The sequence below is a fragment of the Staurois parvus genome, unplaced genomic scaffold (genome assembly GCF_062004578.1).
Source record: "Staurois parvus isolate SC_StPar_1 unplaced genomic scaffold, SC_StPar_1.0 ptg003212l, whole genome shotgun sequence".
NCBI classification, from domain to species: Eukaryota; Metazoa; Chordata; class Amphibia; order Anura; family Ranidae; genus Staurois; species Staurois parvus.
This window is the reverse complement of record NW_028321008.1, coordinates 25,001-52,258: the sequence shown is the minus strand read 5'-3', so window position 1 is coordinate 52,258 and position 27,258 is coordinate 25,001. Positions and strand designations below refer to the sequence as shown.

The 27,258-nt window shown below is 47.6% G+C and overlaps 1 protein-coding gene across 1 annotated transcript in view; it reads right to left on the bottom strand.

Annotated features, from left to right (window-relative positions):
• Positions 1 to 1,397: 1,397 nt before the first annotated feature.
• Positions 1,398 to 27,258, bottom strand: part of LOC149428477 (sodium/hydrogen exchanger 2-like) — a gene marked incomplete at its 3' end in the record, with an annotated part of 32,603 nt that continues 6,742 nt past the window's right edge. The window contains exons 2-5 of the mRNA XM_089667359.1: positions 20,056 to 20,516; positions 13,890 to 14,140; positions 9,572 to 9,789; positions 1,398 to 1,594 (exon numbers count right to left, since the gene is read on the bottom strand). Coding sequence (XP_089523485.1) covers positions 1,398 to 1,594; positions 9,572 to 9,789; positions 13,890 to 14,140; positions 20,056 to 20,516 — 1,127 coding nt within the window. The remainder of the gene's footprint in view (positions 1,595 to 9,571; positions 9,790 to 13,889; positions 14,141 to 20,055; positions 20,517 to 27,258) is intronic.

Genomic DNA, 27,258 nt, shown 5'->3' with positions numbered 1-27,258 from the left:
GACAAGCTGTCACTTGCAAACACTGAAGCCAAGGTGGTAAGCCGGGAGCAGAAGGCCTGAGCTGGAGGTGGCCAAAGTGAGTTCCATCAAGTTCCAGATGAATTTAAGCCCTGTGATGGAAGACGGGATAAAGAGAACAGCAACATCTGTCGTATTCCCGTGTAGATATTTTGGTCAAGGGAATAATTGTAAGACCATTTACTGGTCACACTGAAGAGTTTAAAAGATCTAACGGTTCCTCTGAACCCCCAATATCTGTGGTGGTGGGTTCCTAGGTCACCTATTGTGGTCATTATGGGAGGCTTCTGCCTCCTTTCCTTGTTGAATTTTTCTTTTGCTATATATTATGAACAATGTAACAGGCCATATATTCAGGATGCAAACAAAGCCAGGAACTGGCTGGGAGAACTTTCAGCTGGAGTCTACAAAGCTATTGGGCGCCTCACCCACCCAACTCCATCTTAACTGAAATATAATATCCAGGTGGACTGACCCATCCATTTTTACTATATGACCAGTTTCGTGCTGTCATTTTCCTCTTGACGTTCCTATTACACTTCTAGGATACTAGGACTGAATGCCTAGCTTGTTGGATTGAGCTAAGGAGGACAAGGCCGTCAAATCAGCACCTGTGACATCATTAGCTCTGTCTCTGAGTCCACCAAGCTAGATGAAGGATCTTTGCAGGCCATAGGTGGCTCTCTCTTTCCTTCCATACAGAAGCTCCATAGCAAACAAGAACAATCGTCAGGGTCCTGCCCACGGCAGAAGTTCTGGAAGATCTTGCATTTCTGCCAGTACTCTGCATGGCCGCAGAAGGACACATCAACCTCAGTTTGGTGCCAGACGGCCTTTTTAAGGAGGCTCAATACTTCTTCAAGTTGCTGGATGATCTCTAGCTCCCCGTGCTCTGTTCCTGTTTCCTGTGACTTTGACCCGTGATTTCCTGTTACCAACTCGGCTTGCTCCTGGACCTGTCTACTCTGCCTTACCCCTGATCTGACCTCAGCCTGGCTTACGGATACACTCTCTCTCTTGCTCCTCCGTGTATGACCTCGGCTAACCCATCTGACTACGTCTGCTCTGATTCCCACCTGGTACCTGACCTTGGCTTGAACCGACTACCCAGTAAACATCTAAATCCACGCACAGGCGCCTCCTGTCTATAGACCTATCTCTGTGCACCAGCTGTGCTTCTGAGTGGACCACCAACTAGCACTCCTACAGGCGACCTGTGCAACTTTGGGCCTGACACCCGCTGTCGAACTCTCAGGGGAGTCCGGAACTTAGCCGTAAGGGAAGCCCTCTCTCCATTGGCCTCCATCACCAGGTACGTGATAACAACAACAGGCAAGGGACCTACAAACAAATCCCGAATGTAATCATACTGACTATACCTGGACAAAGACGGTGAAGAGGATGACCACTGTGGTGGCAGCAATAAAAAGCCTTTTCTGCTGGAAGTCGGGAAGAAGGAAGACCAACGAGAAGCAGATGGCGCCACGGAGACCACCGTAGGATATGATGAACTGATCCTTCACTGTGATGGAGGTCAGGGAGATCTTATTCAAAATGCTGGTCAGCACCACAACACCTAAAACATACATAATACACCATTACGGCTACAATTATCACCAGGCCTGTGTATGAAGACAACACAGGGGGTTAATTACTAAAACCGGGTGTAATGCCTATGAAATGTGTTGGCCTTGGACCCTTTGTTTCTTGGGTAATTTTTTTTACAATAAAGCATTGCTGCCCAAATGCCAGGGGCGTGAGAGGTGACTGATGTGTCATTTCTCTAGGCCAAAGGAACAGAGTCACAAGATATTCTGCTGAGAGCAAGATAAAAACTTGTTTATGGAAATTGAACGTGTTGATGACATCTAGTAGGTCACATCAGAAGATAAAAACCTGTTTAACCGCCTCCCGCCCGCCTGCCATATAGTCCAATGACGGGTGCAAGGTGGCTCTCTCGTTCTGGGAGGACGTCATATGACATCCTTCCATTCTCACCGCGCATGCGCAGCTCCGGGAGCGCGCGGCGATCGGCGGTGCGCTGTGTCCCTCGGACACAGCGGATCACCGATCAATGGAAAGAGCCAAAGATGTCGGCTCAGTCATGTGATCAGCCGTGTCCAATCACAGGTGATCACATGTAAACAGGGAAATGCCGGTTATCGGCATTTCTCTTCTCACGAGCTGTCACACTGACGGAGGAGAGGAGAGCCGGTGATCGGCATTCCTCGGAGGGGACATGTACACTGATTATCAGGGCACTGATGATCAGTGTGCCCTGATGATTTGTGTAGCCCCAGCAGTGCCACCTGTCAGTGTCCATCAGTGCCACCTGCCAGTGCCCATCAGTGACATATTTCAGTGCCTACCAGCACACATCAATGCCACATATCAGTGCCCATCTGAGCTGCCTTTGAGTGTCACCTATCAGTGCCAGTCAGTGCCACCTATCAATGCCAGTCAGTGCCACCTATCATTGCTGCCAATCAGTACCACCTATCAATGCCAGTCAGTGCCACCTATCAGTGCCAGTCAGTGCCACCTATCAGTGCCAGTCAGTGTCGCCTATCAGTGCCGCCTATCAGTGCCGCCTATCAGTGCCATATATGAGTGCTGCCTTCAATGCCCATCAGTGATGCCTGTCAATGTCCATCAGTGCCACCTACCAGTGACTCTTCATCAGTGCCACCTATCAGTGCCCATCACTGCAGCCTCATTAGCGCACATCAGTGAAGGAGAAAAATCACTTATTTACAAAATTTTATAACAAAAACTAAGAAAAAACTTTTTTTTTCAAAATTTTCACTGGTTTTTGGTTTAAGAAAAAATTAAAAACCCTAAGGTGATTAAATACTACTAAAATAAAGCTCTATCTGTCACAAAAAAATTATAAAAATTTCATATGGGTACAGTGTTGCATGACCGCGCAATTGTCCTTCAAAGTGTGACAGCACTGAAAGCTGGAAATTGGCCTGGGCAGGAAGGGGGTAGAAGTGCCCGGTAGGCAGGAAGGGGGTAGAAGTGTCCTGTAGGCAGGAAGGGGGTAGAAGTGCCCTGTAGGCTAGTGGTTAAAGACATCTGACATCTGGAGAACCAGGGGAGATCATCTGACATCTGGAGAACCAGGGGAGGTCATCTGACATCTGGAGAACCAGGGGAGGTCATCTGACATCTGGAGAACCAGGGGAGGTCAGCTGACATCTGGAGAACCAGGAGAGGTCAGCTGACATCTGGAGAACCAGGAGAGGTCAGCTGACATCTGGAGAACCAGGGGAGGCCATCTGACATCTGGAGGACCAGGGGAGGCCATCTGACATCTGGAGAACCAGGGGAGGCCATCTGACATCTGGAGAACCAGGGGAGGTCATCTGACATCTGGAGAACCAGGGGAGGTCATCTGACATCTGGAGAACCAGGGGAGGTCATCTGACATCTGGAGAACCAGGGGAGGTCATCTGACATCTGGAGAACCAGGGGAGGTCATCTAACATCTGGAGAACCAGGGGAGGTCAGCTGACATTCGGAGAACCAGGGGAGGTCACCTGACATCTGGAGAACCAGGGGAGGTCAGCTGACGATGGCTGTCCAGTGGGAGAGGTCAGGACGGTATAACTTTTGGAACAACGATCGTCTAAGAAAGTATTCTAGTTGTTATTTCATTATTCTGGTGATTCGTCTCCCACCCCGTTGCTGCGTATTTATCACCGAATGCAAATCTCAATTTTTTTTTTAAATATTTATGAGCCCCATAACTTTGCTGCCACTGAGTACTGTCGCCCGCTCGCCCACCCTCTGCTACCTAGCGTCCTTTTCGGGAGGTGGGCGGTATTTTCCAGGGCAGAGCGTGACGCTGAGACGTCTCGGTTCTAAATTGGAGACTGGAGAGATCTTTGGCATCGATGCATCTTTCAAAAACATATTATTAGGCCCCTTAATTTTGTGTCGCCTCATTACTGCCACGTTTATAAATTGTAAACGATGCTTCGCGGGGTAATTTATTCATAAAACACGATACTTGGCGGTAACTCCGGCCCCCCCGGGGGCGGGGGTGGGGGTGCTCTATGCAATCACACTAATTTTATGAAGACAAATCAAACTATTAAATATTGCGTTCGATGTGATTTAATCCGCATTGTCTTGTTCGGTGACAATTTATTCATCAGCTCGCCCGTTTCTCGCCATGCTCCCCGTCAGGCGCATCTTTTTTTTAAAAAGAGGCGTATTGGAAAAACACAGCATAAGCGCTCGCTGCTGGAGACTGATTGAAATGGAGATTTAGAAGAGGCTAAGAAGTTGTTGAAATGTTTACGGGGGGGGGGGGGTGTGGAGGGGAATTCGGTGGCAACTTTGTCGCCAACTAAAACTTCTCCAAAAACTCTGCCGCTGTCTCGGATCAGTTCCGCAATGTCAATGTCATGCGTGGGTTAGGGATGACCCACGTGGAAGAAAAATATATTCTAAATATTTTTAAATAATATGTTCTTAATATATTCTTCCCAAATATATTGACAGATACTACAATTTCGGGCGTATTCAATATATTTCAAAAATATATTTCAATAGATTTGGGAAATATATTTTACAGAGTGTATTTTGGAATGCATTTACAAATATATGTCAACATATACTTTTTTTTAAACTGTTAAAAAAATCTGAAGAATATATTTAAAAAATATATATATTTTCAAATATATATCTGTGGAAAATACATTTAACCACTTTCCCCCCCCCCCCCTTCCAGTCCGGAAACTTTCCCCCCCCCCCTTCCAGTCCGGACACTTTCCCCCCCCCCCCTTCCAGTCCGGACACTTTCCCCCCCCCCCTTCCAGTCCGGACACTTCCCCCCCCCCCCCTTCCAGTCCGGACACTTTCCCCCCCCCCCCCCCCCTTCCAGTCCGGACACTTTCCCCCCCCCCTTCCAGTCCGGACACTTTCCCCCCCTTCCAGTCCGGACACTTTCCCCCCCTTCCAGTCCGGACACTTTCCCCCCCTTCCAGTCCGGACACTTTCCCCCCCTTCCAGTCCGGACACTTTCCACCTTTTCATCTATATAGCAAAAAAAATTAAAATCCCAGCGGTAAATAAATCCCACCAAAATAAAGTTTTATCTGTCTCAAAAAAAAATGCAAAAAAACTCATATGGCTACAGTGTTGCATGACCGCGCAATTGTCATTAAAAGTGTGATAGCGCTGAAAATTGCCCTGGACTGGAAGGGGGTGAAAGCGTCCGGACTGGAAGGGGGGGTGAAAGCGTCCGGACTGGAAGGGGGGGGGAAAGCGTCCGGACTGGAAGGGGGGGGGGAAAGCGTCCGGACTGGAAGGGGGGGGAAAAGCGTCCGGACTGGAAGGGGGGGGAAAAGCGTCCGGACTGGAAGGGGGGGGAAAAGCGTCCGGACTGGAAGGGGGGGGAAAAGCGTCCGGACTGGAAGGGGGGGGAAAAGCGTCCGGACTGGAAGGGGGGGGGAAAAGCGTCCGGACTGGAAGGGGGGGGGGAAAAGCGTCCGGACTGGAAGGGGGGGGGGAAAAGCGTCCGGACTGGAAGGGGGGGGGGAAAAGCGTCCGGACTGGAAGGGGGGGGGGAAAAGCGTCCGGACTGGAAGGGGGGGGGGAAAAGCGTCCGGACTGGAAGGGGGGGGGAAAAGCGTCCGGACTGGAAGGGGGGGGGGAAAAGCGTCCGGACTGGAAGGGGGGGGGGAAAGCGTCCGGACTGGAAGGGGGGGGGGAAAAGCGTCCGGACTGGAAGGGGGGGGGGAAAAGCGTCCGGACTGGAAGGGGGGGGGAAAAGCGTCCGGACTGGAAGGGGGGGGGAAAGCGTCCGGACTGGAAGGGGGGGAAAGCGTCCGGACTGGAAGGGGGGGAAAGCGTCCGGACTGGAAGGGGGGGAAAGCGTCCGGACTGGAAGGGGGGGAAAGCGTCCGGACTGGAAGGGGGGGAAAGCGTCCGGACTGGAAGGGGGGGAAAGCGTCCGGACTGGAAGGGGGGGAAAGCGTCCGGACTGGAAGGGGGGGAAAGCGTCCGGACTGGAAGGGGGGGAAAGCGTCCGGACTGGAAGGGGGGGAAAGCGTCCGGACTGGAAGGGGGGGAAAGCGTCCGGACTGGAAGGGGGGGAAAGCGTCCGGACTGGAAGGGGGGGAAAGCGTCCGGACTGGAAGGGGGGGAAAGTGTCCAACACAATGCCTAGTAAAAACCCCTAAATGTACACAAAAACATTGGTTAGGCACACAGTTAACCCTTCGATCGCTCTAGCTGTTAAACCCCTTCCCAGCCAGTGTCATTATTGCAGTGACAGTGTATATTTTTAGCAGTGATCACTGTATTAGTGTCACTGGTTCCCACAAAGTAGTGATATAGAATGTCCCGGGGCTAGGTGTGATGAATGTTTGTTCTGGGTGATGAGGGTGGCAATGGCCCAGTAGTGGTAGTATTGGGCTCTATCTGAGTTGCCCTGGTCATATGTGGGCTATATTGTGTGATCTATGTTTGTTCTGGGTGATGAAGGTGGATATGGCCCAGTGGTGGAAATGGTGGGCTCCATCTGAGTTGCCCTGGTCATGTGTGGTCTATGTTTGTTCTGGGTGATGAGGGTGGATATGGCCCAGTGGTGAAAGTGTTGGGCTCCATCTGAGTTGCCCTGGTCATGTGTGATCTGTATTGTGTGGTCTGTGTTTGTTCTTGTTGATGAGGGTGGATGTGGCCCAGTGGTGGTAGTGTTGGGCTCCATCTGAAATGCCCTGGTCATCTGTGGTCTATATTGTGTGGCCTATGTTTGTTCTGGGTGATGAGGGTGGATATGGCCCAGTTGTGGGCTCCATCTGAGCTGTCCTGGTCATGTGTGGTCTATATTGTGTGATGTATGCTTGTTCTGGGTGATGAGGGTGGATATGGCCCAGTGGTGGGAGTGGTGGGCATCATCTGAAATGTCAGTAAATTGAAGTTAGCCCTGGATAGGCTGGATGTGGTCAGTGTACCTAAGGTCTTCCAGAAGAGGCAGAAGAAGAGGGTTAGAGTGATGAAGGTCCAGTTCCTGTCATGGTTGTTCCCCACCTTGTAGAGGTCAAAGAAGTAGAAGATGAGGGTATCATGGTATTAGTGTCACTGGTTCCCACAAAGTGGTGATATAGACTGTCCCGGGGCAAATAAGGTAAAGGATATGGATGTAGGGGCCACCTGACAGGGTTGAAGAATAGAAAATAGGAGAACGCCCTCTTATCTGATTGGTTAATGAGGTCGCAGGGAGGAGGAGTCTTTGAAACTGGGAGGAGGAGGGCAGTGCCATTCTCAGAGTGACCAAAGAGCTCACCCCCTCTCTCTCATTCTTGTTCTGTTTCTCTTTGCTATTTATTCTACATGTTTAGACAGTCATGCAGGCTAGTTTATGGTCTGAGGGTCTTTGAAGGCATTTAATTTGTGTACAACTAGGTGAGAACCCATCTATAGTATGGTGTCCCGCTACAGTGTGGTCCAGATTTTGGGACTTGGGATCAATGTACAGATGTGTGTTCTGTGGTAGGATTCCATATGTCAGGAATGTTCTTGTCAATAATGGTGGGACTCACCTGCCTTGTGGGCTGCAGTACCAGGGCTGGCCAGCGGGTGCTCTCAGCAATCAGAGACTCAACCCTGCAGTCAGCCAAACACCTGAAGCTGATTACGGAGGTGTATTTAAGGGATGGCCAGACCTACAGTCTGGGCCTTGGTGTGTGTTTTTCCATGGGCCCCTGTATCTTGTTACCTGCGTTCCTGTTCCTGCCTGACTGACTTGTTGCCGACCCTGCCTGATCCTGACCTCTGCTGACTTCTCCTGTTTGATCCCTGGCTTGTGACCCCGACCATTCTCTGCCTGACCCCCTGTACCTACCTGCCCGTTAGTTGCTGTACCCGGCTCGTGACCTGACTACTCTCTGCCTGCTCCTCCTGTTCCTACCTGCCCGGCCCTGTTATTGACCCGGCCTGCCTGACTACGCTTGCATTGTATGTATTGTTATCTGTGGGTGGTTTGGTTTGGTTCGTTTGCACTGTGTTATGTTTTAGTATTGCACTGCGTTAATGTATTGTTAGTATTAATAAATTATATTGTTTATAACATATCTGAAGCCTGCGTTTCCCTGCGTCAGTTCACATACCTCTGGTCATACCCGGAGCCCTGACACCATAATTGTTCCAGAATTGGTGTAGTGTGGCTGGGGGCTGACTAAGTAACAGAATGTTAGGATGCAGATACAATGCTCCTGGATGTTCCTTTCTGGTGCCTTCAAGGACTGTCAACCTGTTATTTCTGTGATAAATTGGACTGGATTTTGTAATAAAGGTCTACTATGGCCATTTGTGTGGTCTATGTTTGTTCTGGATGATGAGGGTGGATGAGGCCCAGTGGTGGAAGTGGTGGGTTCCATCTGAGTTGCCCTGGTCATGTGTGGTCTATGTTTGTTCTGGGTGATGAGGGTGAATATGGCCCAGTGGTGGTGGGGCTCCTACTGAAATGCCCTGGTCATGTGTGGTCTATTTTGTGTTGTCTATGTTTGTTCTGAGTGATGAGGGTGGATGTGGCCCAGTGGTGGGCTCCATCTGAGTTGTCCTGGTCATGTGTGACCTATATTGTGTGGTCTATGCTTGTTCTGGGTGATGAGGGTGGATATGGCCCAGTGGTGGAAGTGGTGGGCATCATCTGAGTTGCCCTGGTCATGTGTGGTCTGTATTGTGTGGTCTATGTTTGTTCTGGGTGATAAGGGTGGATATGGCCCAGTTGTGGTAGTGTTGGGCTCCATCTGAAATGCCCTGGTCATGTGTGGTCTATGTTTGTTCTGGGTGATGAGGGTGGATATTGCTTAGTGGTGGAAGTGGTGGGTTCCATCTGAGTTGCCCTGGTCATGTGTGGCCTGTATTGTGTGGTCTATGCTTGTTCTGGGTGACAAGGGTGGATGTGGCCCAGTCGTGGTAGTGTTGGGCTCCATCTGAAATACCCTGGTCACATGTGGTCTATATTGTGTGGCCTATGTGTGGAGCCCAGTAATGGGCTCCATCTGAGCTGTCCTGGTCATGTGTGATCTATATTGTGTGATGTATGTTTGTTCTGGGTGATGACGGTGGATATGGCCCAGTGGTGGTAGTGTTGGGCTCCATCTGAGTTGCCCTGGTCATGTGTGATCTATATTGTGTGAGGTATGTTTGTTCTGGGTGATGAGGGTGGATGTGGCCTAGTGGTGGGTTCCATTTGAGTTGCCTATGTCATGTGTGATCTATATTGTGTGGTCTATGTTTGTTCTGGGAGATGATGGTGGATATGGCCCAGTGGTGGTAGTGGTGGGCTCCATCTGAAATGTCCTGGCCATGTATGGTCTGTATTGTGTGTTCTATGTTTGTTCTGGGTGATGAGGGTGGATATGGCTTAGTGGTGGAAGTGGTGGGTTCCATCTGAGTTGCCCTGGTCGTGTGTGGTCTATGTTTGTTCTGGGTGATGAGGGTGGATATGGCCCAGTGGTGGGAGTGGTGGGCACCATCTGAAATGTCAGTAAATTGAAGTTAGCCCTGGATAGGCTGGATGTGGTCAGTGTACCTAAGATCCTCCAGAAGAGGCAGAAGAAGAGGGTTAGAGTGATGAAGGTCCAGTTCCAATCATGGTTGTTCCCCACCGTGTAGAGGCCGAGGAAGAAGAAGATGAGGGTCTCGCTGACACTGCTCCACATCTTCATGAAGTATTTCACCGTCGTGTACGACTTCTGGGATATATTGGCCTCCACGTAGCGCTTCATACTCATGGAACAGGTAACAATTCTGAAACAATCAACAGAAAACTATCAGAGGAGACTTCCTGAGTACAGAGGAGCCAAATGTGGAGATTTTTATTCAAAAAACATTTTGGACAATTTCATGACCTTTTGCAGAAATATGGCCAAATTGGTGAAATGTGTCAATAGGGAAGGAGACATTGAAGTGCATGTGAAGAAAAGCACAGAAAATCAGATCATGGGACTAAATGCAGAGAGGTGCAAACTGACCCCGCTAGCACGCATCTGTTTTGGTGCTTAGACTAGTCAGATTGCTACAGGAAGACACCCAGCAGGATCTCCAGGTATTTGCCGATTATTGCAATTTCATGAATAAAAGGAACTTTTACCAGAGGTTGTAGAGAAAGAGAAATGCACACGTAGAATTTCACCTTGAAGGTGTACATGCACTTTAAGGTGGTTTGTAAGGGTGCAATGGGCTCTAAATATCTGCTGACATCATCTAGCCCTTTCCCCCCAACTCCAAACCCCCCCCCCCCCAGAGAGAGAGAAAAAGCTAGATGATGCTGGATGTCCTCCATCCAGGAAAGGAGGTGGAGCTCTATCTGACTTGCTGCAGCTTCTAATGCACATTGTGAGAAGCTCCCAGTGTGCAGTGACATTAGAGGAAGCCATTACAGGCCAGCAGAGGAGCCGGTACACCTGTGCAAGACTGAGGGGGAGGAGCCAGTACACCTGTGCAAGACTGAAGGGGAGGAGCCGGTACACCTGTGCAAGACTGAGGGGGAGGGGCCGGTACACCTGTGCAAGACTGAGGGGGAGGAGCCGGTACACCTGTGCAAGACTGAAGGGGAGGAGCCAGTACACCTGTGCAAGACTGGAGGGGAGGAGTTGGTACAACTGTGCAAGACTGGAGGAGAGGAGCCGATACACCTGTGCAAGACTGGAGGGGAGGAGCCGATACACCTGTGCAAAGGCTGGAGGGGAGGAGCCAGTACACCTGTGCTAGACTGAAGGGGAGGAGCCAGTACACCTGTGCTAGACTGAAGGGGAGGAGCCAGTACACCTGTGCTAGACTGAAGAGGAGGAGCAGGTACACCTGTGCAAGACTGAAAGGGAGGAGCCGATACACCTGTTCAAGAGAGAAGGGGAGGAGCCGGTACACCTGTGCAAGACTGAAGGGGAGGAGCCGGTACACCTGTGCAAGACTGAAGGGGAGGAGCCGGTACACCTGTGCAAGACTGAAGGGGAGGAGCCGGTACACCTGTGCAAGACTGAAGGGGAGGAGCCGGTACACCTGTGCAAGACTGAAGGGGAGGAGCCGGTACACCTGTGCAAGACTGAAGGGGAGGAGCCGGTACACCTGTGCAAGACTGAAGGGGAGGAGCCGGTACACCTGTGCAAGACTGAAGGGGAGGAGCCGGTACACCTGTGCAAGACTGAAGGGGAGGAGCCGGTACACCTGTGCAAGACTGAAGGGGAGGAGCCGGTACACCTGTGCAAGACTGAAGGGGAGGAGCCGGTACACCTGTGCAAGACTGAAGGGGAGGAGCAGGTACACCTGTGCAAGACTGAAGGGGAGGAGCAGGTACACCTGTGCAATACTGAAGGGGAGGAGCAGGTACACCTGTGCAAGACTGAAGGGGAGGAGCCGGTACACCTGTGCAAGACTGAAGGGGAGGAGTCGCTACACTGTTCAAGACAGAAGGGGAGGCCAGCGGGCGGATTTAAAGTTTTTGCACATTAAGTTTTCTAACAGTAATAGGTTTTATCATATAGTATCCAGGTGAGGTCTCTGAATAATCTGTCCGCAGATTTTAATTGTTTATTTTATTTATTTCAGGTACTTATATAGCGCCATCAATTTACGCAGCACTTTACATATATATTGTACATTCACATCAGCCCCCGCCCCCGAGGAGCGTACAATCTAAGGTCCCTAACTCACATCCATACACATACTAGAGCCAATTTAGACAGGAGCCAATTCACCTACCAGCATGTCTTTGGAGTGTGGGAGGACACCAGAGTACCCGGAGGAAACCCACGCAGGCACAAATACAAATCTACATTTTTGGAATGCATTTATAAATATATGTAAAAAATGTTAAAATGACTTTTTTATATGTTAAAAGAAATCTGAAGAATAAATTTAAAAAAATATATGTTTTTAAAAATATATTTGGTTTAAATACATTCTTCAGATTTTTTTTAACATATAAAAAAGTCATTTTAACATATTTTTTACATATATTTGTAAACGCATTCCAAAAATGAAGATTTTTATTATTAAAGACATACAGTATTTGAAATGTATTTTTAAAAATATTTTTCATATATTTTGTAATAAAAACACATTTCAACATGCAGTGTGTGTATATATACAGTTGCAAGAAAAAGTATGTGAACCCCTTGGGATTACGTGGAGTTTTGCATGAATTGGGCATAAAATGTGCTCTGAACGTCATCTAAGTCACATCAATAGAAGAACACAGTCTGCTGAACATAATACTACACAAACATTAGATGTTGCCATGGTTTAATTGCACATAACATGTAAACATTCACAGTGCAGGGAGGAAAAAGTATGTGAACCTTTGGACTTAATAACTGGTTGACCCTCCTTTGGCAGCAATAACCTCAACCAAACGTTTCCTGTAGTTGCAGATCAGACCTGCACAACGATCTGGAGTCATTTTGGACCACTCCTCTTCACAAAACTGTTTCAGTGTAGCAATATTCTTGGGATGTCTGGTGTGAATCGCTCTCTTAAGGTCATGCCACAGCATTTCAATGGGGTTGAGGTCAGGACTCTGACTGGGCCACTCCAGAAGGCGTATTCTGTGCCGTTGCAGCCATTGTTTTGTTGAATTACTTGTATGCTTTGGCTCATTGTCCTGTTGCATCACCCATCCTCTGCGGAGCTTCAGTTGGCGGACAGATGGTCGTACGTTTTCCTGAAAAATGTCTTGATAAACTCTGGAATTCATTTTCCCATCAATGACAACAATCCGTCCAGCCCTGAGGCAGCAAAGCAGCCCCAAACCATGATGCTCCCTCCGCCATGTTTTACAGTGGGGATGAGGTTTTGATGTTGGTGTGCTGGGCCTTTTTTTTCTCCACACATAGTGTTGTGTGTTCTTCCCAAACAACTCAATCTTGGTTTCATCTGTCCACAGTATATTTTGCCAGTAGTGCTGTGGAACATCCAGGGGCTCTTTTGCAAACTTCAAACGTGCTGCAATATTCTTTTTGGACAGCAATGGCTTCCTCCGTGGTGTCCTCCCATGTACTCCATTCTTGTTTCATGTTTTCCTTATTGTAGATGTGTCAACAAAAATGTTAGCATGTGCCAGAGATTTCTGTAGGTCTTTAGCTGACACTCTGGGATTCTTCTTTACTTCATGCAGCATTCTGCGCTGTGCTCTTGCAGTCATTTTTACAGGACAACCACGCCTAGGGAGAGTAGCAACAGTGCTAAACTTTCTCCATTTGTAGACAGTCTGTCTTACCGTGGACACATGAACATCAAGGCTCAAGGAGATACTTTTGTAACCCTTTCCAGCTTCATGCAAGTCAACAATTCTTGATCGTAGGTCTTCTGAGAGCTCTTTTCTGCAAGGCACGGTTCACATCAGACAGTGCTTCTTGAAACCAGTAAACCCAAAACAGGTGTGTGTTTTTTAAGGGTAGGACAGCTGTCAGCAACACATCCAATATCATCACACTGATTGGAGTCAAGGTTGGCTCACTCCTGGCTCCAATTAGCTCTGGGAGAAGTCATTAAGCTAGGGCCTCACATACTTTTTCCTCCCTGCACTGTGAATGTTTACATGTTATGTGCAATTAAACCATGGCAACATCTAATGTTTGTGTAGTATTATGTTCAGCAGACTGTGTTCTTCTATTGTTGTGACTTAGATGACGTTCAGAGCACATTTTATGCCCAATTCATGCAAAACTCCACGTAATCCCAAGAGGTTCACATACTTTTTCTTGCAACTGTATATATATATATTGAAATATATTGAATACGGCCAAAATTGTAGTATTTCAAATATACGGCAATATATTTGGGAAGAATATTTTTAAATATATTTTTCTTCCATGTGGGTAGTGCAGAGATATAATGGGGATCTCGCTTACGCCATGATGCCGGAAAGGTGGAAAATCTCGGCGGTCAGGTACGCCAGGTAACTGTACAGGAAGACAAAAAGCGGCTCGATGACACGGATGTGCTCTGTGAATTTTGTTGTCAGCGCCGCCAAGAAGCCAAATACGAGTCCAATCAGAACTCCTCCAACACCCACTAGAAAGATCGCCCCAACGCCGGCGATGACGTCCGATGGCCGAATATCCGACATTTTACTGAAGGCTTCACACAGCTTATATAGAACCTGCAGGGAAGATGTATTGTCGTTATATTTATCATACATTATATTACATTACGTTATATATCACATTTTATTATGTCCTATATGGAAGAGAAATATATTTCCAATGTATTTAGAAAAAGAAATTATACATGCGACATATATTTAAAATATATTGGCCTACGCCAATATATTTTAACATGTATTCCAAAAATGTAAATTAAAATTTATTTTCCAAAGGTATCTATTTAAAAATATATTTTTTTAAATATATTTTCCAGATATTTTTGAACACCAAAAAAAAATGCATTTAAGCATTAAAAATATATCGGCCCATGCGAATATATTTTAACATGTATTCCAAAAATGTAAATTAAAATGTATTTTCCAAGGGTATATATTTAAAAATATTTTTTTTTAAAATACATTTTCCAGATATTTTTGAACATCTAAAAAAAATGCATTTAAACATATATTTTTAAATATACTTGTAAAACGCATTCCAAAAAAGTCATTTAAATGTATTTTCCAAAGACATATATTATGAAAATATATTTTTTAAAAATATTCTTCAGATTTTATTAACAGATAAAAAAGTAATTTCAACATATATTTTTACATATATTCATAAATGCATTCCAAAATACACTTTGAAAAATATTTCCCAAATATGTTCACAAATATATTTTTTAAATATATTGAATACGCCCAAAATTGTAGTATTTGAAATAGATGTCAATATATTTGAGAAGAATATATTAAGAATGTATTTTTAAAATATATATAAAATATGTTTTTCTTCCACGTGGGGTTGTATTGTACTGAGCAGAGAAATGGCCCCGAGCACTTAAAAGTCATGTGAAAAAGTAAGTACCCCCCCCCCCCATGGAAACTGTGGACTTTTTCATCATATTTGAATGGCAAAAGAATCAGATCTTCCTTGATATAGTGCCGACAGTTAGAGGTGATATATTTGGACGAATAAAACATAAAACGTACACAATGTATTCATTCTCATATTGTAAACGAACAAAAAAAAAAAATTATCAAATGGAAAAAGTAAGTACACCCCCAACATTTAGAATCTGGGATTTCAGATTAAGTGTCGATGGTAGAACCTCCTTAGATATACTAGTATGAAGGTCAAAGCTGCTGTTAGAATCCACGGGGCCCCATGCAGCCAATCTGACAGGGCCCCCTCCCCCCAAAAAAAAAAACCAAAACTGTTTACTATGCTTCAGTTATGAATGACCAAGTGAGTGATTGGTATTGATCACTCATTGTGTCCATTCAGGAAAGGAAGTGGGTGGTCAATGTGAAGTATTTACTGGATCCTCCCCCACTCTCCATCCTGAAGGATCCTACTGTGTGCTTGCAGTTGCTGGTAGGAAGGAGAGGAGGGAAGCCTGCAGCACTGCGGGGGGTGGGGGCACACAGGGTGGCCTGGTAGGAAACATATGGTGCACAGGTAGGGTGATGTGTGCAGCAGGGGGGGGGGTAAATTACTGGAACCGATCCCCTGTAGGGCTCTCTCTGCAGCAGCTAAAAGCCAGCGGCACGGAAGGGAGAGCAAGCCAGCTTTCAGCTGCTACAGAAAGAGCGAAACAAGGGGTCGGTTCCAGTAATTTTCCCCGTCATACCGATCACCCTCCCTGCCCACATCATATTTACCGAGGTGCCTGGGCCCCCCTGCTGGCCTGAGCCCCGTACAGGAGGACTGGTGGTACCCCCTTATACAGGTAGTCCTATTTATATCTTAGACATATCTGGGGTCGGGCGTCCTCTTTGCTATTGACATGTGTGGTGTCATCATGCCAAGATCACTGGAGCTCTCCATGGCCCTCAAAAAGAAAGTTTCAGATGCCCATGAGGCCGAGGGTAAGGGACTTCTTACCAACATTTTTTTTAAATCAATCATTCCAGGTAAGGAACATAATCCTCCAGCGACATAGACTTCAAACTACCACCAATTTCCCCAGGACTGGTTGGCCCAGCAAATTTAACCCAAGAGCCTGACCATCTGATGTTAAAAGACATCTCAAATAGCCCCAAAATTCCAATTCAGGATGTTCCAGTAACTCTGAGGTCCAAAAAAGAACACTAGAGGAAGATTATAGATTGCCATTGGAGATACAGATGAAGACCAAACCAGGGGTGGACTGACCATTCGAGCACTCGGGCACCGCCCGAGGGCCCTGGGTCACTAGGGGGCCCCATGAGATGCCCCTGGTACCTTTCATTGGATTTTTCATAGGCTTTTTTGGGTGTGGGCAAGGACACAGGGGCCCCATGATACCCTATTTCCCGGGGGCCCCATGAGTTGTCAGTCCGCCCCTGGACCAAACCTTCTGGAACAATGTGCTGAAGACTAATCCAAAAATGATAGAGGAGTTTGGTCGCAGTAGACATGTTTGTCGTAAACAGTGAACAGTATTTCAGGAGAAGAACCTCATACTAAAAGTGAAGCTTGGCGGTGGAAATGTTATGGTTTGGAGTTGCTTTGCTGCTTCAGGGCCTGGAGAGCTCATAGTCATTGAGTCAGCGATACATTCTGCATCATATCCGCGTGCTTGATGAGAATGTGAGGCCATCTGACCAAAGGTTGAGGTGAAACCAGAAATGAGTCAACACACTAGCAAACCCAAGGAGTTGGGAGCGATGGAAACAGCACACTTGGAGTAGATACTGATGGAAGCCATAAATAATGGTAATACCAAAGCCAAATCCAATAAGTCCAGTAAGGAGCTATTAAAAGATATGGAAAGTCCTATAAGTCCATCAACTTGGGCAGGCTCATCCCTGGAGCAAGAAGCAGGCTCTAACAGGGAAAAAAAAAGATAAGGGAGAGCGCCTCTAAGTGTAGACTTAAACAGAAGTTTTATTAAAACTCGCCAATGGCCAGTCACATGGTAAGAGAGAATTGAAGGCTCTTCATAGTAAATCCGGGACTTGGTTGCTTGCCTCTAGGAAGAGAAATGCCACAAGTGGTCCATCTATCCAGTTGTAAGAAGGGAGGAAGCTTGAGAAGCATGCTTGGAAACACGTTGTGTCCTCCGGTGACGCCATTAGACCAGCGCGACGGTCCAGGTGTGTCCTGCCTTCTCTTTGGATGATGGATGGTTTCCCGGTCAGCTGTGTGGCAGTTCTCTCCCTAGAGAGGAGCGATCAAGTCCCGGATTTATTATGATGAGCCTTCTGTTCTCTCCTACCAGGTGAGTGGCCATTTGTGAGTTCTGATAAAACTTCTGTTTAAGTCTACAAATGGGGGAGCTTTACCTAGTTGTTTTTTCACACTAGCAAACCCACCAAGGAATGACTCAACAGCAAGAAATGGAGGGTGATGGATTGTTCTAGTCCAGGGATCTGCAACCTTTAAGACATAAAGAGCCACTTGGACCCGTTTCCGAGAGGGAAAAAAAAGACTGGGAGCCGCAAAACCATTGCAACATTTAAAACAAATCCGACACTGCATATATTGCAAAAAACGCTCTGGTCATGAAGGGGGTTTAAGGGCCCAGTAAGCAAAGGGTTAATCAGGGCCACAGTGTATCGTCATAATCACAATCATAGCCTTAGGTCAGTGGTGGGCAACCTTTTTTTTCGACTGAGCCAAATCTCGCCAAAACCACGATTGAAATTTATTTTGAGAGAAACATTTTTAAAACTGAAAATACATCCCCCATATAGTAATTCATCCCCCATAGTAATTCATCCCCCATATAGTAATTCATCCCCCATATAGTAATTCATCCCCCATAGTAATTCATCCCCCCTATAGTAATTCATCCCCCCTATAGTAATTCATCCCCCCTATAGTAATTCATCCCCCCATATAGTAATTCATCCCCCCATATAGTAATTCATCCCCCCATATAGTAATTCATCCCCCCATATAGTAATTCATCCCCCCTATAGTAATTCATCCCCCCTATAGTAATTCATCCCCCCTATAGTAATTCATCCCCCATATAGTAATTCATCCCCCATATAGTAATTCATCCCCCGTAGTAATTCATCCCCCCTATAGTAATTCATCCCCCCTATAGTAATTCATCCCCCCTATAGTAATTCATCCCCCCTATAGTAATTCATCCCCCTATAGTAATTCATCCCCCTATAGTAATTCATCCCCCTATAGTAATTCATCCCCCTATAGTAATTCATCCCCCTATAGTAATTCATCCCCCATATTGTGTGAATTCACTTACCTTTGCTCCGCGCGTTCCTCTCGCTGGGTTCCCGCGCCGTTCTGGTCTTCAGGGCGGACTGTGAGAGGAGAGGAGTTCGTCACGCTGACCCGCCTACATCCGGGCTGCCCCGCCTACATCCTGACAGCCAATGTTTGCCAGCGGGCGCCCGGCACACAGAAGATCTGCATTAAAAGAGCCGCGGCTTGCCGACCCTATTGCCTGTCACCTGGTGGGCAGTGTGCTCCGGAGCCGCAGGAAAGGTGAAAAAGAGCCGCATGCGGCTCCGGAGCCGCGGGTTGCCGACACCCGTTCTAGTCAAACTCTGATTTGATTCCCATCGACATATTGTTGGGGGGGAAGGTTGGTTGAAATGGGCAGCTCATGGAAGGAAAACCAAAATAATCTTCAGCTGAAAGCAGCGGTCTAACACTTCACTGAGTCAATGTCAGGGGCTGCTGGACAATTATACAAAGTGCCTACATGGGGGAGCAATATCAGCTTCTACTTACTTTTTCCACACTACACTACAGCATCTATTGATATTTTCGTTGAATGACTGATTGAAAAGAAGAACTCCCCTTCAAGTATATTTCCCATTTATCTGTGGTGGTGGTCAGTGAGGAGAATGCTTCTTACATTGGGGATCAGTGGGATCAAAGCTTAAAAAAATCAACAGTTGAGTTTACAGCTGAGAGTCCCCATTGGCTCCATGTTGTTGGCTCTGACAAGTGACCCCATCCTTGGAACTATGGTAAGCAGGTACTATCGTGTGAGAGATCAACCTGACACTACAGGAGGAACATCTAGTAATCATTGAAGGAACATTGGTTGAGATAGGCTGGTATGTACCAGGAACAGCATGGCCCTCCCCGGACTCCCTGGTATCTGGAGGGTATACTGGCAGATATCTTAGGGCCACTCCTAAACCCCCTGGTATCTGGGGGGGTATATTAGCAGATCTCAGGTTCTCCCCCAGACTCCCCGGTATCTGGGGGTATACTGGCAGATAGCTCAGGTTCATCCCCGGACTCCCCTGTATCTGGGGGGTATACTGGCAGATATCTCAGATTCACCCCCGAACTCCCCAGTATCTGGGGGGTATACTGGCAGATAACTCAGGTTCACCCCCGGACTCCCTGGTATCTGGGGGGTATACTGGCAGATAACTCAGGTTCACCCCCAGACTCCCCGCTATCTGGGGGTATACTGTGCAGATAACTCAGGTTCTCCCCCAGACTCCCTGGTATCTGGGGGGTATACTGGCAGATCTCTCAGGTTCACCCCTAGACTCCCTGGGTATCTGGGGGTATACTGGCAGATATCTCAGGTTCACCCCCAGACTCCCCTGTACCTGGGGGGGTATACTGGCAGATATCTCAGGTTCACCCCCGGACTCCCCGCTATCTGGGGGGTATAATAGCAGATATCTGAGGTTCACCCCCGGACTCCCTGCTATCGGGGGGTATACTGGCAGATATCTCAGGTTCACCCCCGGACTCCCCGGTATCTGGGGGGTATAATAGCAGATATCTGAGGTTCACCCCCGGACTCCCTGCTATCGGGGGGTATACTGGCAGATATCTCAGGTTCACCCCCGAACTCCCCGGTATCTGGGGGGTATACTGGCAGATATCTCAGGTTCACCCCCGGACTCCCTGCTATCGGGGGGTATACTGGCAGATATCTCAGGTTCACCCCCAAACTCCCCGGAATTTGGGGGGAATTTTTGCAGATATCTCAGAGGCTCACCACAGTCACGGCGTCATTCAGCAGAGATTCCCCGAACACCAGGATGTAGAGCTTCTCATTCACGTGAATCTCCTCAAACACGGACAGGACGGCCACGGGGTCGACGGCGGAGATGAGGCTCCCGAACCAGAGATGATGGAGCAGGGAGATGTTCTGCAGACCCAGAGCCTCCACCTGGCCCACGCCGTACAGAGAGAAGCCGATACCACCCACGTTCCAGAGGGTCCCCAGCACCGCATAACACATGATGGGGCCCATGTTCTCAAAGAAGGGCCGGATGGGCAGGAAATATCCGGCATCCAGGACAATGGGGGGCAGCAGGTAGAGGAAGAAGACATCGCTGTTCATGACTGGAGCCTGCTTGTCCACCGCAATGATGATCCCGCCCATAACCAGGCCCACGATGACCAGGACACAGCTCTCCGGCACCACCGTGGTCACCCGGCGTGACAAATGAAAGCCTGCCAGAAAAAAGAACACATCGCTAAAGCATCGACTTTCTGAGGATGGAAGTTTGCCACGTTCCCCACCACCTAGTCGTTCTTCCCCACATTTCACAGTCTTTACAGCTGAACTCCAGGCAAACAGCTAAACGCACACATTGCAGAGCTGCTGACCTGACAAAGGATTTGTATGTGTCCATCCAGTCATGATATTTACTCAGCTCTGTCACACAGCATAGCCCTGTTTGGCCAGGGAGGGGACTTGAGTTTCTCCTGCTCCTGTCACACGTACAGGTCCCAGCCAGCAGACACTGAAAGGAGAAGCAGCAGACTGACAAGCTTCTCTCTCCATCACTCTGCTCTCTCCTCCTGTCAGCACGCTCCTACCACTGCAGTACATGTGCTGCTTCTCCATCTTCCATTCTGAGCTCTGCTGTATAACCACTTGCCCTCTGCCCCATAGCAGAAGTACTGCTGCACGGTGGCAGGGCTGTGCAAAATCAAGTATATATATATATATATATATATATATATATATATATATATATATATATATTTACTTCTTTATTATTTATCGCAGCTGCTATTGGCGGCTAGAGATGTCAATCACACACACATATATCTACAGTGGGGCAAAAAAGTATTTAGTCCCCACCAATTGTACAAGTTCTCCCACTTACAAAGATGAGAGAGGCCTGTAATTGGCATCATAGGGAGACCTCAACTATGAGAGACAAAATGAGAAAACAAATCCAGACAATCTCATTGGCTGATCTGGAAAGAATTTATTTGCAAATTATGGTGGAAAAGAAGTATTTGGTCACCTACAAACAAGCAAGATTTCTGGCTCTCACAGACCTGGACCTTCTTCTTTAAGAGGCTCCTCTGTCCTGCACTCATTACCTGTATCAATGGCACCTGTTTGAACTTGTTATCAGTATAAAAGACACCTGTCCACAACCTCAAACAGTCACACTCCAAACTCCACTATGGTGAAGACCAAAGAGCCGTCGAAGGACACCAGAAACAAAATTGTAGACCTGCACCAGGCTGGGAAGACTGAATCAGCAATAGGCAAGCAGCTTGGTGTGAACAAATCAACTGTGGGAGCAATAATTAGAAAATGGAAGACATACAAGACCACTGATAATCTCCCTCCATCTGGGGCTCCACGCAAGATCTCACCCCGCGGGGTCAAAATGATCACAAGAACGGTGAGCAAAAATCCCAGGACCACACGGGGGGACCTAGTGAATGACCTGCAGAGAGCTGGGACCAACGTAACAAAGGCTACCATCAGTAACACACTACGCCGCCAGGGACTCAGATCCTGCAGTGCCAGACGTGTCCCCCTGCTTAGGCCAGTACATGTCCGGGGCCCGTCTGAAGTTTGCTAGAGAGCATTTGGATGATCCAGAAGAGGATTGGGAGAATGTCATATGGTCAGATGAAACCAAAATAGAACTGTTTGGTAGAAACACAACTCGTCGTGTTTGGAGGAGAGAGAATGCTGAGTTGCATCCAAAGAACACCATACCTACTGTGAAGCATGAGGGTGGCAACATCATGCTTTGGGGCTGTTTCTCCGCAAAGGGACCAGGACGACTGATCCATGTACAGGACAGAATGAATGGGGCCATGTATCGTGAGATTTTGAGTGCAAACCTCCTTCCATCAGCAAGGGCATTGAAGATGAAACGTGGCTGGGTCTTCCAACATGACAATGATCCCAAACATACCGCCCGGGCAACGAAGGAGTGGCTTCGTAAGAAGCATTTGAAGGTCCTGGAGTGGCCTAGCCAGTCTCCAGATCTCAACCCCATAGAAAACCTTTGGAGGGAGTTGAAAGTCCGTGTTGCCCAGCGACAGCCCCAAAACATCACTGCTCTAGAGGAGATCTGCATGGAGGAGGAGATCTGCATGGAGGATGGGCCAACATACCAGCAACAGTGTGTGCCAACCTTGTGAGGACTTCCAGGAAACGTCTGACCTCTGTCATTGCCAACAAAGGATATATAACAAAGTATTGACATGAACTTTTCATATTCACCAAATACTTATTTTCCACCATAATTTGCAAATAAATTCTTTCCAGATCAGCCAATGAGATTGTCTGGATTTGTTTTCTCATTTTGTCTCTCATAGTTGAGGTCTCCCTATGATGCCAATTACAGGCCTCTCTCATCTCTGTAAGTGGGAGAACTTGTACCATTGGTGGGGACTAAATACTTTTTTGCCCCACTGTATATATATATATGTCTGTGTGTGTGATTTTGGATTTCCAGGTAGCGCCTGCCGCCCTACCTGCACTGCTATTGGCGGCTAGAGATGTCAATCACCAGGTCCCGGCCGGCCGGGGTAAAGTTGACAGGGGAGAGGTCTGTATGCAAGGGCGGACTGACCATTTGGAAACTCGGGCACTGCCCGAGGGCACAGGGTCAGTAGGGGGCCCCATGAGATGCCCCTGGTACCTTTTTCATAGGCTTTTTTTGAGTTTGGGCAAGGACACAGGGGCCCCATGATCCCCTATTGCCCAGGGGCCCCATGAGTTGTCAGTCTGCCCCTTTCTGTATGTAAGCAACACAGATCTCTCCCCTGTCAGCAAGGACATGCTTCTTTGTATCTCTCTGCACAGCAGCATGTCTCCCTAGTACAAGACTCCCAGCACACAGGTACCCTTTGATCGCGCCTCATGTTAACCCCTTCCTGCCCAGTGCCATTAATACATATATTTGTTTATATTTTTACATATGTTTTGCAATAAACATGCATTTTAACATACAATATATATATTTATTTATTTATTGAAATATATTGAATGCGGCCAAAATTGTAGTATTTCAAATAGATATCAATATATTTGGGAAGAATATTTTTAAAATATATTTTTCTTCCATGCGGTTCACTTCCTGCCCCGGTGACACAACAGGAAGAGAAGAGATTACTTAGTGAGAGATTTCCCCTCCTACAGTTGTCACCACAGCAGGTGTCCCCGTTATAAGATTCCTCCTCCATTCCTTTTCTGGTGACCACTCAAAATGGAGAATTTCTCATTTTCAGTACGCATAACGATCACCACCGGGACTAAAGGAGAGGATGAAAGAATTGTTGAAAAAAAAAAAATGTTTTCGTGACAAAGACATTATTACGGTTTGTATATCTGACAGATAACATTGGATACATCTCTGGAAGTTGTTACAACGTGTCGGATTCCGGAACCATTCCGGTTTGCTGTCTCTGACCTCTCGGGGGGCCGCCATGAATTATAAATCAGATCTATTAGCGCTCTCCCCCGACCACGCTCTGTAATGGATTAAAAAGCCGTTTTCCAGCGCTTTCCGGAATTGGCCATTAGAAGGCTGACGCGGCGCCCGGTTTATAATATTTCGACTTGAAATAAACAAATTAGTTGGATCTCATGGGACAGCACAGCGGCTAAGTGGTTAGCACTTCCCCCTGGCAGCACTGGGGTTGTCGGTTCAAATCCCAACTACAGCACTACCTACCTGGAGTTTGCATGTTTTCCCTGTGCCTGCGTGGGTTTCCTCCGGGTACGCCAGTTTCCTCCCACACTCCAAAGACATGCTGGTAGGTGAATAGGTTCCTGTCTAAATTGTCCCTAGTATGTGTATGTATGACTGAGTTAGGGACCTTAGATTGTATGCTCCTCGGGGGCGGGGACTGATGTGAATGTACAATATATATGTAAAGTGCTGCGTAAACTGACGGCGCTATATAAGTACCGGAAATAAATAAATATCTGTTCAGGTAACAAAGGAATGGTCCCGCCCCTCTTCTGGGGTGACCTGTCAGTGCTGCGCGTGTCCCCAGGACGCTCCCCACTGTGTGCTGCCAGTTATCCTCCACAATGGGATTTAAAGGGGAACTCCGCTTTTACTTAATATATGGTAGAACAAAAAAACATTTTTATAATTTACTGTCAGCTGACTGCTTTCCTCTGATTACAAGGAGGGATGAACCGAGTGATTTCACCCAAAATGGATTTCACTGCAAAACTCGACTCGAAAGTCGACATTCTGAGCTTCTAATAAAAATTATCTCCAAAAAAAGATCATTTCCTTGTTTGGTGGGGTTTTGGGTGTATTTAGGGTACTTTAGATCAGAGTCCCCAAACTTTTCAGTAAGAGGGCCACATCATTATTTCACGAACATTCGCAGGGCCCCCCTTATATCAGGATCCCCATCCTAATCTCCCTTACAGAGTTCCCCCATATATCAGCATCACTCCTAAATTAGGGTTTCCTTCACATCAGGGTCTCCTTCAGAGTCTCCTTCCATCAGCGCCCACAGAAGAATCCCTCTTACACCAATATCCCCATTCTATCAGTATCTTCCTCAGAGACCCCCTTATATCGGTGTCCCCATCAAAGGTCCCCCTTACATCAGGATCCCCATCCAAATCTCCCCTACGTCACAGTCCCTATCAGAGTTCCCCCATACATCAGCACCACTCCTAAATCAGGGTCTCCCTCACATCAGGGTCTCCTTACATCAGGATCCCCTTCTGAGTCTCCTTCCATCAGCGCCCACATAAGAGTCCCTCTTACACCAATATCCCCATTCTATCAGTATCTTCATCAGAGACCCCCTTATTTTGGTGTCCCCATCAAAGTTTCCCCCTTAAGTCAAAGTCCTCATTAGAATCCCCACCTTACGTCAGTGTTCCCCATAAGAGTCCACTTACACAAGCATTCACAGGGCCCCCCTTACATCAGGATCCCAATCCAAATCTCCCTTATGTCACGGTCCCTATCAGAGTTCCCCCATACATCAGCATCACTCCTAAATGAGGGTCTCCTTCACATCAGGGTCTCCTTACATCAGCATCCACATAAGAGTCCCTCTTACACCAATATTCCCATTCCATCGGTGTCTCCATCAGAGACCCCCTTACATCAGGATCCCCATCCAAATCTCCCTTATGTCACGGTCCCTAACAGAGTTCCCCCATACATCAGCGTCACTCCTAAATCAGGGTCTCCCTCACATCAGGGTCTCCTTACATCAGGGTCTCCTTACATCAGGGTCTCCTTACATCAGGGTCTCCTTACATCAGGGTCTCCTTACATCAGGGTCTCCTTACATCAGGGTCTCCTTACATCAGTGTCCACGTAAGAGTCCACTTACAGAAGCATTCACAGGGCCCCCTTTACATCAGGATCCCCATCCAAATCTCACTTATGTCACGGTCCTTATCTGAGTTCCCCCATACATCAGTGTCACTCCTAAATCAGGGTCTCCTTCAGCATCCACATAAGAGTCCCTCTTACACCAATATCCCCATTCCATCGGTGTCTCCATCAAAGTTCCCCCTTATGTCAAAGTCCCCATTTGAATCCCCCCCTTACATCAGGATCCCTGTCCAAATATCCCTTATGTCACAGTCCCCCCATACATCAGCATCACTCCTAAATCAGGGTCTTCCTCACATCAAGGTCTCCTTACATTAGGGTCAAAATTCCCCCTTTATGTCAAAGTCCTCATTAGAATCCCCACCTTACGTCAGTGTTCCCGATAAGAGTCCACTTACACAAGCATTCACAGGGCCCCCCTTACATCAGGATCCCCATCCAAATCTCCCTTATGTCACGGTCCCTAACAGAGTTCCCCCATACATCAGCATCACTCCTAAATCAGGGTCTCCCTCACATCAGGGTCTCCTTCAGAGTCGCCTTCCATCAGTGTCCACATAAGAGTCCCTCCTACACCAATATCCCCATTCCATTGGTGTCTCCATCAAAGTTCCCCCTTATGTCAAGGTCCCCATTAGAATCCCCCCCCCTTACATCAGGATCCCCATCCTAATCTCCCTTATGTCACTGTCCCTAACAGAGTTCCCCCATACATCAAAGTCATTCCTAAATCAGGGTCTCCCTCACATCAGGGTCTCCTTCCATCAGTGCCCACATAAGAGTCCCTCTTACACCAATATTCCCATTCCATCGTTGTCTCTATCAGAGACCCCCTTATATCGGTGTCCCCATCAAAGTTCCCCCTTATGCCAAAGTCTCCATTGGAATCCCCACCTTATATCAGTGTTCCCCATAAGAGTCCACTTACACAAGCATTCACAGGGGCCCCCTTACATCAGGATCCCTATTGGAGTCTCCATTATGTCAGAGTCCCCATCACAGTCCCCTCTTACATCACTGTTGCCCTAAAATCAGAGTCTCCCTCACATTAGAGTCCCCATTAAAACAGGGTCTCCATCAGAACCCCCCCCCACCCTTACATCAGGGTCCCTATCAGTAACCCCATACATCAGAGCCCCCCTTAAATCAGGGTCCCTCCTTACGTCAGTGTCCCCATAACAGTCCCCTTACCACTGCAAGACTTACAGTGAGGCTGTAGCAGGAAGGTGTTGGGTTGAGTACATCAATGGTTGCTAGGATGCCAGTGGTCCTACCAACCAACAATGGGGATGATGACAGTGCCCACTTAAAGGGCTGTCTGGAGGTGCCTTTAAGGGGTTAATGGAGGTTATTACACTTTAACCACTTCCTGTCCGGCCCATGTACATAAACGGCTGGAAGGCAGCAGTGCAGGAGCGGGTGGCCATTTATAAACGTCCTCCCCGCTTCCCTGCATGTGCGCGCTCCCTGGGAACACCGATCGTCGGACGGGACCTCTGTGCGAGGTCCCGATCATGTGATCACTGATTGGGCAATCAGTGATCACATGAATAGTAGTAAGCAAGATCTCACTTCCTGACATCATTGCTTACTACTAGTGAAATCTG